The sequence below is a fragment of the Centruroides vittatus genome, unplaced genomic scaffold, assembly GCF_030686945.1.
Source record: "Centruroides vittatus isolate TY-2023 unplaced genomic scaffold, ASM3068694v2 contig_815, whole genome shotgun sequence".
Classification (NCBI taxonomy): domain Eukaryota; kingdom Metazoa; phylum Arthropoda; class Arachnida; order Scorpiones; family Buthidae; genus Centruroides; species Centruroides vittatus.
In genome coordinates this window covers 14,258-27,544 of record NW_027122531.1, presented here as the reverse complement: position 1 = coordinate 27,544, position 13,287 = coordinate 14,258, and the positions used below count along the sequence as shown (strand labels likewise).

The 13,287-nt window shown below is 26.2% G+C and overlaps 1 protein-coding gene across 1 annotated transcript; it reads right to left on the bottom strand.

Moving 5' to 3' along the window:
• Nucleotides 1-4,576: 4,576 nt before the first annotated feature.
• On the bottom strand, nucleotides 4,577-12,808 carry LOC136982148 (uncharacterized). Its single transcript, XM_067278570.1, has 3 exons — nucleotides 12,651-12,808; nucleotides 5,453-5,528; nucleotides 4,577-5,369 (listed from the first exon to the last, which is right to left on the bottom strand). Exons 1-3 carry the CDS (start codon nucleotides 12,742-12,744, stop codon nucleotides 4,622-4,624), a joined length of 918 nt encoding a protein of 305 aa, XP_067134671.1. The 5' UTR covers nucleotides 12,745-12,808; the 3' UTR covers nucleotides 4,577-4,621.
• Between the last annotated feature and the right edge of the window lie 479 nt (nucleotides 12,809-13,287).

Sequence of the window (13,287 nt, the reverse complement as noted above, 5' to 3'; positions counted from 1 at the left end):
TTTTCGCATAAAAGAGGCGCAGATTGCCAGATCCAACTATTTTTTGCTAATTGCGCTAATTTTGAAGAAAATTAACATCAGTTTTGCCGCAACGTTTCTTTTTTCTTATTAAAAACATTTATTCCCGACTTTTTATTCCCAAACTACAGATTTCTGACATTAAAAGTAGCGCCGTCTAATTAAATTCCGAAGTTTTAGGCCTAGCTTTTCCTTGCAAAAGAATGCGCTGATTTCTGGCAACGTTGCCACGAATAGTACAGCTTTAGAAGCCATTATAAACAGTAGTGGATTTACCAGGAAGCAAAACAAGTAACTGCTTTCCGATTGGAACCCTCTCAGCACGGGGCCACCGTAGGGAACTCTCCCTCTTTATTTATTTATTTTTTTTATTTCTCGTTGAGTTATGAAGACAACGTGGATGAAATTTTTATTTCATAAATAAAAAACAAACTTTATTTTGTATTACAATTTAAAAACAAGGCAATGATGGTGAAGCACCTACTACTAAGGAGAATCTGACTCCTAGAGATTTGTTTCGAGTTCAGTCTTTCACTGTTATAATCGATACTTAGTTTATAAAAACGTGCCAAAATGTACACAGATGTTGCAAACACATTTTTATTCCTTAAACTTCTAAACATCAAAAGTAATCATAAAAGAAAACATTAAAAAACTTGTACAACAGTGTCCAAAAGATGTTAGTTTAGAAATTGCAAACTGTTATAAATTTTTACAATCTTCGAAACACTGACTTATGTAGATTTGAAAGGTCTTCTCACACCAAAGAGAATAAAAATCATTTCCGTACAATATTAAAGCAAGAGAAACTGTCAGATTTAAGCCAAATGTTTATTGAGAATGATAAATTGCAGATATTGTCTTTTGATGATGTAATTGAGCAGTTTGCGGCTGAGAAGAGTCGGAAGTTGCAATATACATGATAAACTACGTAATAAACTATATAAAATATTCTTTCTTATTATCCACGGACTAGTGACTTTTTATCACGTCTCTTTCCGACTATCAGCATTGAACAAAGACGATTTATATTTGATAAGATTTAAAGAACATGTCGCGATAATTCATTGTAAAAAGCACTATTAATTTAAATAATGGGATGGAGATTTAGGACTATGGTATGACGTCATAGTTAACTATAAAATGTATTGTATACGCGATATAGAATAGCGAGATATCGAAACTGATGGATTCATGTATCGTAACGTTAATCCTTATCTTTGTTAAATCATAGTTTAATTTTGTAAGAGATATTTACGTATTTTTTTTTTTTTAATGTATAACCTGAGGAGGATTGAAAAAATTATTTCCTCAATCCGAAATGTTTTGCTAAATAAAAGGTATTAAAGAACTTATCAGAAGTTCTATCTCTGTTCAATACATAAAATCGGAAAAAGACGTGATAAAAAAGTCACTAGTGATAGGATTTAAGAAAGAATATTTTATATAACGTTATATCCGTTTCCATTTTAAAACAATTTTATCTGCTTTTTTTAATGTAATAAACTATATATTAATGATAAATGAGTTTAATAATTCTTCCTTTAACCTCTGCCTTTCTTTTGACTTTTTTTAGTTCATGGGGGTTACGGAAAATTTTAATTTCTTGGGGCCCTTCGAAGGTAAATCCGGCACTGATTATAAACAGTTTATAACGGAAATGCGAAGAATTAAACATTTTTAGTTTTGCGTGCTCTTTATTATGAAAGATTATTTTTAAATGCATTTTGTAATTTCAAAGTCGTAACTGATTACTTGTTATTCGTCGTATGTCGAATTCTACGCATTTCAAGCATTTAAAATATTCATCCCATCAAATTCGTTAATTAGAAAATTCTGCAGTAGAAAAGAAGAGGTGAAAGATCTGCTGAAAATTTAAATAAAACTTACTGTCACGTAAAAAATTTAAATTATAGGTATTAAAATTATTCTTTACGTTTAATAAAAAAAGTAATCATTCTTTATAGTCAGAATCATATTGCAACATAATATATCATATTGGATGACATTTGTATTTTGTTTCGCATTAAAAAAATCTGATAACTAAATGATATAATAAAATATTTAAGTAGTATTATCTTCTATTTTATATTCTAATACGTAAAATATGAAAAGTTACGGCTGCACGACAAATTCGGACTTTTCATACAAGGTACTTACCCAAATGTTCTTATTTATTCATTATAAGCAAACCTGACAATTTAGTCGATCATTATGAATGAAAAATAAGCAATGAATGGTGCCTAGAATTTGACTTTCAGTTATATCCTACCTTCCATCTCATTTTATACGCTATATGAGGCTATCTGGAAATAGAACGATAGCACATGTCCTGAATCCTGTTGATGTAAGCACGAATCTCTTTTGAATTTTATTTGAAGAAGAATCATAAAGGTCAGGATTCCCGCATAATGCAAAATATTCTATATATATATTAAATTTTGTATTTAAAGCTACAATGATAATGTTTTTAGATTTGTCTTTATAATGATGACAATTTTTTCTTGTACAAAATTTTGTAAATCCTCAAACTATTTTGTGCAATATAAAATCAAAATTTATTTATTTTTAAATAAAAATATATCTTTTTAATTTTCTATAGTTTAATATATAAATAATTATTTTATGAAAACTTAATTCTAAAAAATATCTTATGCTAAATAATGGATCATCTTCGGTGATCGAACCCCGACGTTTCTTGCTGCTCCGAGAATTATAGTTTCAATTTATAAACAATCTTTTGTAAAGAATATTAACTTTATTATTTAGCTTTATATATTATTTGCAATTATTTAATGTATAAACATAAAAAAAAACGTTAGTAAAAGTAATCAAATAATAATAACAAAAAGAGAATATCGCATTTTTATAACACTCGCATTATTTTAAATTTGGGATAAGTGGTCCGCAGACAAACTTAAATTAATAAAAATTAAAACTTTGTTCAACGAAGATTCAGTTTTAATAGTTGAATTCCGATTTAATTCATTATTTTCCATATTTATTCAAAACATGCTTTAAGATTTATTATGATATAAATGGCACAATATGTCGCAAATATCGATATAATACATAGATTTAAAAGAAATTATGCCTACATAACTTAGTGTTTCGTAGAATTTTTTCGGACATTTTTCTGGTTCATTGTCTTAAAGAGGGTGAGAAATGCTGACATAAGCGATGCAGAAACAGGGCAGTCAAGAGGGAAAACTTAGGGGCCGTGGTGGTTCTTACCTCTACAAAATTGATATCATTTTTACTAACAGATAATAAAATCTTTATGACTGCGTTTTATTCATTAAGAAACACTCTGCGTATTTCATTTCTTCAAAAAAAACAAACAAAAAATGACTTAAAGGGCCCATACTCTACACTACGACTCCACACTAGCCTTGATGACACCATACAGAAACGAGTTGCAAAGGAAACTTAGTTCGTGACATTTCGGTGGCATCTAGTAGCAGAAATTGTAACTAAAACATGTATGTATATATATATATATATATATATACACATACATGTTTTAGTAAATATATACATATATACAAAAATTAAGATATTTCTTAATTTTATTAATATATATATATATATATTAATAAAATTAAGAAATATCTGACCAACAGCATCCTGGATCGATTAGCATGTGCGAGAGATGAGAAACGACAAATCAAAACCTTACTATCCATGATGAATTATAAGATTTAGATCAGATATTAACCCGAATCCCCTTATTGTGGTAGTAGGAAAGTGCGGTGAAATGTAATTAATCTCGTGTGGGCTACGTGGACGATGTATTAAAATAATTTAGATTAAAATTTTATTAATGATAACAGCAAACAGATGATATAGACATTAACAAGTTTACAGTTACAAATGGACTCATTATCATGGATAAAAAGATCGGAACTTCTCGCCGATCCAAATTAACCTCAAATCAAAATAGATTCAAATCCTAATACAGTACTTTTGTTTTTTAGAAATGAAAATCTCAATATAATTGATGTGTGACATTTAATATAACATATTAATAGTTATAATTTAAATCTAAATACCTTTATTAAAAATCAAATAAAACTTTCTGGTGATACTTTTGCCAGTAATTTCTGTGATTTTTTCGTTTTTTAAATATAATTATAAAAAAATCTTATATTTCACTTTAAAGTAATAATAACAACAATAATTTAAAATATATAATTAATTTAGAAGATGAATAATAAATTCATTAAGATATAAATGAAATTTGGATAGAGATTTATGAATAAAATTCAAATTTTTAATTATTTAAAATATACTAATAAAGATAATGCTCAAAAGTTAAAATAACGTTCTAATGTTTTAATGAAAATTATTATTCTATCTTGAGGAAACCGTGTTTTGTATTTTCTTTTCTTTTCTTTTCTTTCGAAGACACAATGTAGTGACGTAAACTTAAACACTGGGCGAATTTTTCATCCTTTTTATTCGGTCCAACCGAAAAGAAAATTATTATATTTAAATTAATATAGAAAATTGTGAATTAAAAAACAGCTTCATAAAATTTTAAAATTGCTGTTTTCTTTTTTTTTAAATATAATCGTTACTTTACATTAAATTATATTATATTTTATTGTTTTAACTTTGACAAAATTTGTTGAACTTTCGATAACCATTTTGGTGGCAATCCCACAAAATATTTTTCTTCAACATCCCACACTGTTTCATCAAAATTTCCATGTAAATTTTTTTGAAGTCTTCTCGATACTTTATCACAGATCATTTCTCCAAGAGCTACACCTTTCAACTTCTCACAGCATTCACCACCTTCTTTTTGCCAAAGAGAATTTCCCTGATGATGATAATTAATATCTATATGATTTTGTAAGCATTTTTTCCATAATGAAGTATCTTTCTGATCATCAAATTTCTCAGCGTAGGCGACTAACATAACAGGGTGTATCTTGTCAATATCGTGTATGAATGAATCATTGTTTCCGAAAACGTACACTCGCTCCGCTCTTTTCTCCATTTTGTTCTTTACAATCTCAAAATCATTTACATGTTCAACGAAATCATAAAATGGGTTGTATAATCCATATTTTCGAAGTTCTTTGATGGCTTCTCCCTCTGTACCACACACGACGTCCCAAAACGCACTCGATATAAATTCTGACCACAGTTTTGGGTCACTAAACTTCTTCACTGCATTTCTTCTCATTTGAAACAGTTCTTTATCTTTGTAAAGCTGACTGTCTTCTTTTAGTGTTTCGTCTATAAGCTGTAAAGAGAGTGAACTTTCCCAACTTCGCTTGATTTCTACTGTTTCTTCAAATGTTTTTCGGAATTCTTCGTTTTTTAATGCTCTCATCTGTTTTCTATAATAAAAAATATATATACTTGAATTATATAAACACTGATAAATTCGGATTATATATTTTAATGTTCCCTAAACAATTACTTTGTTTCATCCCACTGTTTATCTTGACATGCTGGACTTTTTGTCATTTTTATGTTATTCTTCCGTAATAATACTTCTGAAAAAATATATTTATTAGATTTTATTTTAAAAATATAAAAAAAATTATTATAGAATATATACTGCAAAAGTTTTAAGAATTTGCATTATTAATGTTCATAAATACTAGGGTTTCGGTTACATTATCTATTATTGCATTGCATATTTTTCAAATAAAATATATTAAAACAATTACATAAATCTACCATTAAAATATCTTAACAAAAAAATAAATCATTCATTTGAGAAGATTATATTATACATTATAGCAAATTGATTAATATATTAAAGACGTGTTGCCATTACAAATGCCTCTGTTCTACAAAACATCAAGTTCCATAACGTTATAAATTCCAATAGTGATCTTCAAATTTTAATATATATCTAGAAAAATGATGTATATACTATTTCAGTTATTTACCATTTAAAGAACTTCCGGTACAAACCATATAGTCAATCAGGGCCTCCTGTACCTAAGATTCCATATCTGGTCTCGGATTTCATCTATCTAACTCCGTTCTCGAGATTAAGGAAAGACAGCAGAGGACCGACAGACAGACGACAGTGGGAATTTATAGGTCCACAATTTTTTCAAATTGTAGCCGAATAATTAACTTGAATATAGTTTAATTTAATTTAACGTGAAAATAATTTTCGAAACAGTAGTAACATAAAGGTGTCTCTGGTGGCAAGTATACGTGGATGAATCTATTGTTTGACCTGAAAATGGCGCCCTACACTAACCCGACCAATCATAGATAACAATTGTTGGTAAAAGCCACGGAAAAACATGTCATTACTTTTATATCTAGGGCGTTAGTACAGATGTAAGACACGTTAAAAGAGCTTGGGAGGATGTATTAGAGAAATTGCCTCCACACATGGTTTTCCCTAACGTACTGTCAGTAATCTAATATGTTTGTACTCACAATAAACTTTCTATGAAGAATAGATCTCTAGGCAATAAAGTTGCCATAGTGACATACAAGTTTTTAGATGGGAGTATCAAAAACCCGGTAATGTGAAAACAAATAATTTCTGTATAAACTTAATCGCAGAATCTACGATCTCCTACGTAACGATAAAGACCCCATTGTGAGAACACCGTCTGGAGTATTTACGAAATTACCTTTCACCTTAAGCTTTTCACTTGGCAACATGTTTTGTGGCTACACTCTACGTAGGCCTATATTTGATTATTTCTTATTTTTATGCTTATTATTGTCATTTTATTTATTATTATTTTTTTATTTTATTTTATTTTTCTTTTGCCTTTTTCTTATAGACTTTTTATTTTATTATATTTTATTTATTTATAATTCTTGTTTTCATATAGTTCTACGTTTAACTTGAATTCAATTCTTGTTCTATATTTACATTTTATATTAAAATAGAAAGTTGAAGAATTAAACAGAAATATTAGTATATAATTAACTAATTAAAAAAAATTATAAAGTATTAATGCTTCCGTTATTAAAAAGTGTACTTTATTTTCATTTTGTATGAATTTTAATTTAATTTAATTTAATAATATCTAGCAGTCAGAGTGCAAAAAACTCGAATAAAACTATTAAATTGATTTTCTAATAAAACAATAATACTTTTGATATATTATAAATATATCAAAATGTTAATAATGAGTATTTTTATTGAATAGCCAATTAAAAATTTTAATGAAAAACTTTTCCAAACATTTCTCTATTTTGTAAATATCTCAAATTGTTTTCTATCTTTAATTTTTCCTAGAAAATATTTAGTAATTAAGCCCTATATTCCGGATAGAGTTTTATGCTTCAGCTACTTGTATAGTCTAGCTTTTATAAATGAAGTTTATTATTCAAAATTCATTTGTATCTTACTTCTAAAAATCTATAATAAAATTTTATAGTTGATTCTCATACCTTTTTAATTATAAAACCATTAAAATAACAGTTTTATTATTGACAAACTTCAGGAATAAAATATAGGAATCAATTCTAATATTCTTATTGTTGAAAAATTATATTAGTATGTATTTATTAAGTTACTCTTTAAATGAATATAAATTTGTAATATTTTTTAATTAAGTAAACTTGAATCATTTCATTGTAATTATTATATAAGCCTAGTAATTATATTAAAGTATAATCCATATGAATTAAATATTATTAATATTTAATATGAATTATCTTTTTCTAAAGGACAAAAATTTAATTTAAAATTTGACAAAAATTAAATATTAAAACATCTTTTAAAACTTTAATATATGATTATAAATTAAATAAAATAAAAATAAAAAATATATAGTTTTTAATATAATTAAATTAATAATAATAATGATGATGATGATGATAAAGATTTATAATATTATAAAGCACTCAGCAAATCATTATAGATATACGTACTTAACACCTTACTCTTGCCGAGAAAAAATATATTTATTTGCAACAAACAAACAAACGTTTTCAGCCTGCTTCACAGGCCATCTTCAGGCTTGGAATACATTTGAAATTAAAATTCCATCCATGGAATACAAAAATTCAAATTCAAAATTAAATAAGGTACAATCAAAATAAAATATTGAATAACTAACATAAAGCAAAAAATAACAAAAAATATATAAAAATGTAACAAATGAATACGTAAGCATTAATAAATGCAAATTTCTAAGACATACAATAAAACCATTATATTGATTGGTTAGAGCCCTTATTAAACTTCTTAACCATAAACTTCCATGCAGAGGGAAGACTTTCTGCGTCCCTCGCATTAAGACAGCCTTCTTGTAATCTACTTCTAAAAATCTGCAACCTTATCAGATTGTTTAGAGTTTTAGAAGTAGATTACAAGAAGGCTGTCTTAATGCGAGGGACGCAGAAAGTCTTCCCTCTGCATGGAAGTTTATGGTTAAGAAGTTTAATAAGGGCTCTAACCAATCAATATAATGGTTTTATTGTATGTCTTAGAAATTTGCATTTATTAATGCTTACGTATTCATTTGTTACATTTTTATATATTTTTTGTTATTTTTTGCTTTATGTTAGTTATTCAATATTTTATTTTGATTGTACCTTATTTAATTTTGAATTTGAATTTTTGTATTCCATGGATGGAATTTTAATTTCAAATGTATTCCAAGCCTGAAGATGGCCTGTGAAGCAGGCTGAAAACGTTTGTTTGTTTGTTGCAAATAAATATATTTTTTCTCGGCAAGAGTAAGGTGTTAAGTACGTATATCTATAAAGATTTTAAATAATATACATGTAAACTTTTTTAATTATGAGTTCTAAATCTACATTTGTATTTGTAAAATATAATTAATAAATTATCAACAACTTAATTGTAATTTGTTGATAATTTATTATTTTTTACTACTTAATTCTGTTAAAATAATATTTAAAATTTGAAAATAATACATTACCTCGATAGTAGATATAGTAAAAATATTCACTGTGAATGTATTCCATATTAATTCGCTTAAGATTATATATGACTATCAAAGGGAAAAATTTAGATAACTGAGTACAATACCGAAACACTAAAAAAGTGTTTTAAGTTCTAAAACAGAAAACTTCTCTTTATAATAAAGTTTACATTTTCTGTTTCGATTCCAGGAGAATTTTAGTTATTCATTAAACATTGTTTTTATTTTCAGTTTAGAAAATTATATACATACATACTAAACCAAATTAATACAGTGTTTAATTTATTCAATTATTACTTTTAGTATTATTAATTTATCTCATTAAAATATTGAAAAAAATTAAAACATTTCGAGTATAAATAGTCTCTTGATAGTCGAATTGAAAGATTAATTCTATGGATATTTTAGTATTTTAATTAAATAAGAAACGAAATCAAAGATCTGACTGCAAGGTCAATGATAGATATATTTCCCATTTCCTTCTAACTTTTAGCCCATTGCATATAACTTATAATAAGTAGGCCTACACCAGTGATTCTTAATTATAACAATTGCGAAATTTAACACTCTATTGCTAACATTTTGTTCGAATAAAAAGCTCTCATACCATTAGTATATTAATTAATGTTTCCGAATCACAACTATGTGTAATTCGGAAACATTAATTATTATCAATGGACGTCTTAATTCATCGATAATATGTGGGATTTTTTACAATACGAACCCACTTATAATGGAATTTTAAACTAGGAAATAGTAAATCGTTCTAATTTTAATATTAAGTAATAGAATTCGAGGCTTCTTTCATATACACATCCAGTACATAGTACTTCTAGAAATTAACATAAATTCTTAGAAATAGGCATTAAATTCCTTACAAAAAATATTTTTTACTTAAAATTGCCTACTTTAAATTTAATAATTCATAATTCTTTTATTAAAAAAATTAGAAATTACCGTTTTTATAATAAAGTAATTTAATTATACAGTATATTAATTCTGTCTCTAATATACAAGAATTTATGTAGTTTAACTTTCAGTATACAGTATTAAATACACATGATTCTTAGTCATAAGTTTATGCTAACTTCGAGGAACGTTTCTTGGAAATGCAGACTAATAACCGAAAATTATTCATTATTAATAATATAATTAAACTTGCCATTAATAAAATTATGAAACCATGGCAATCAATTAAATTATTAATTTTTTTTTATTTTAGAAAATTTAATTTGCATAAACGAAAGATAATTTACGAAAATTTAATTTCTATTTATCGTAACATATTTTTATAACAGTTACGACTGTTAATCGTTTCATTAAGGTGAAACAAAACATTTTTTTATATCGTGTAATTGTTTAATAAATATAGATATAAATCTCACCTTTATTTATTCATTTACAAATGTCCGAAAATATAGTGCTTTGAATAAAAATTTATTTTTCATAACGCTTTTCTTCACCGCAAATAACAAAACTAAAAAATCCAGCAACGAGTTACATAACTTTCGCGCAAAATTTAAAGCTGAGTGTGTGGCGCCATCTGGTATAATACTTTATTATTAAAAACATTTTATATTTTAAATTATTATAAAATGGCAAAAAGCTTAATTTTGAGGGTAGAGATGGGTTTTATAAAAATTTGTAAATGTTAATAACGAGTAAAATCGTCATTAAGTCTGACCCTACATGAGATATGATAAACGATCCTTTCGACCTTTAACCCCGAAAATTTTATAGCATCAATACAAATACAGAAATCTCTCTGCAAAATTTCAGAAAATTTCGACAAAAGAAACAGTAAGTGACTTGGCGGGAAGATTATCGCGATAAAAATGGATGGTGAAACGTTCAAAAATGGTTTTAGATGTTATTCCGAAACTGGATGAAAAAAGCGTTATTGTACTTAATAATGCTCCATATCCTTCTGTTAAATTAGAAAAAAAATTTCAAACATCAATCGGAAAAAGCAAAAAAAATGATCAAAAATAAGGACACACAAATGCTAAAATCAGAGCTCTTGAATATTGCAAAAAGCATTAAGCAATGTTTATGAGAAATAAAAAATACATGTGGCTTTGTCTTAGAGTTTATCAGTATTGTGACTGCATCTGTACTGCAATATTAATCAAATAAAATTAAAATTGGCTTAAACGAAAAACTATGTTACAAGCAAAAATATAACATTCAGGGAAACAAAATTATCTGATGTTCAATAGCTCGAATAGCTCTCTCCGTTAAACAAAAATGATTGCAAAAGTGTATTGCATGTATACAACAGAAAGAATAATGTATCTGGCAATTAAACGAAATAAACAATGGCTAGATATGTAATTTCAAATCTATCTATAGTTATGGAGGAAAGTATCGCTAGACGGAAGCACGGAAAGAGCAAGGAAAGAGGAAAGCCAATGATAAAAAAATAATTTTTTCGACTTTTAAAATAGACGAGCAATTGTGTATTGTGACGTAGTCACAATGCCAGACTGCAATTTTTAATTATAGTTTTAATTTATTTAATTCAAAATATACGCTCTCCGCCTCAAATTAATAGTGGCTTGCTCCTGTACATAATACTTTTCCTTTAATAATAGAGTCGTGTCGGTCAAAGCGATCTCCAAACAAGTGCCTCTATTGTATGCACAAGCTTCGGCATTTTAAATACAATAATAGGCAGTTTTGGATAATTAATAATTTTTGTTTTTGCAAACTTTATTTCACATTTAAAAACAGATGAGATATAAATTTATAAAGAATCTATAGTAAGTTAGTGATATAACCAGAAAGGAGTACATCGCCACACAGCTTTCTCCATATATAGTTTGAATGCAATGTTTAGTCTTTACTTGTGGAAGTAGCACTTAAAATTGACACTATTTATTGTGCTAAATAAAAATAACATTTATTTAAAATGTAAAAAGACGAAAAGGTGGGAAATAAAACAATTATAAATAAAATAAAAATTATTTCATTCAATACTCTGGAAATGGCTTTTGTTTTAAAGCATTTAAAATATTATTTTGTAATTTTGATAGATACAGAAGCTGACTATAGGTATTTAGATAAACGAAAAACAAATTAAATTATATCAAACTTTATTGCAAATACTGCAATATCAGATTCTTTTGTGAAACAATATTTATCGAATACATCCATTTGTATGCACGCTTATACACAGTATAAGCGGGCATACATAAGCATATATTTGATTATATTATATATAATCAAAAGCATGTATTTAATTATATATACAAAAGCATATATTTGGAAGCATATAAATTAAAATAACAGGTTTAAAAATATTTTTATTAACAAATTTTATATGTTTAATTTAATTTAATATTATAGTTTTTGAAAGATTATTCATTAAACAATTACTAATTACTTGGTAAATATTTATAAATGATATTTATCGAATATTTTGTAATTAAATTTTTAAAATGATGACAATGTTATTTATCTCTGTATTTAATTAATTTATCTTTATGATATAACTAGTATACATTTTATAACACTAGAAAGATAATTAAAACATATGCTATACTTATAAAACATATGCTATACTCATTTATAAATATAGAATTATATTAAATAATTATAACATGTTTATAATAACATTAAAAATTTTTAGTTCGCTGCATACGATTAGAAATAAAATAATATCAAATTATCAACAAGGAAACTAAAATACTAGAATACTAAAGAAGAAAGTAAAATAATGAATAGAAGAATTTTTACCTGATTCATTTTCTATACTGGTAAAATTAATTCCTATAGAAAGGCAGGATATAAAAACAAGTAGACTTATAGTCATTGTGTTGGTTAAAAACATGACGACTTGCTTAAGCTTTACAGTTAAAAGAACTTCACTGTTACAAACGCTATCATTTTTTCTTATCCCGATGACGTTATTACTGAAGATAATTAATTGTCATTTATCAGCTGACTGATTCGTTATCGACTTTTCATTTTTTGTTATTTACGTTGTTTTCTAGCCGAAAGCTAGGAAAAAGATGTTTTCTATATAAATATATTTTAAATAAATATAAAATCATGGTAATTTATTAATAATAAAATAAGCATCTCTCACCTGTCAAATAAAATTCCTAAGTATGATCATTCTTTTAAAAATATATGTTATAAATAACAGAAGCTTATAAATATATCCTCCATATAAAAAATTAAAAATATTAAACTTTTTGTATTTTGTAAAAAGTTTATATCATAAAGTGATAATTTTCATTATAAATCAACTGAAAACAATAGCCAGCGATTATTTATTGTGACATCGTCACAATACCGGGCTGCAGTTTTTAATTATACTATTAATTTATTTAATTTAATATATAGGCTCTCCACTTCGAAGTAGTAGTGG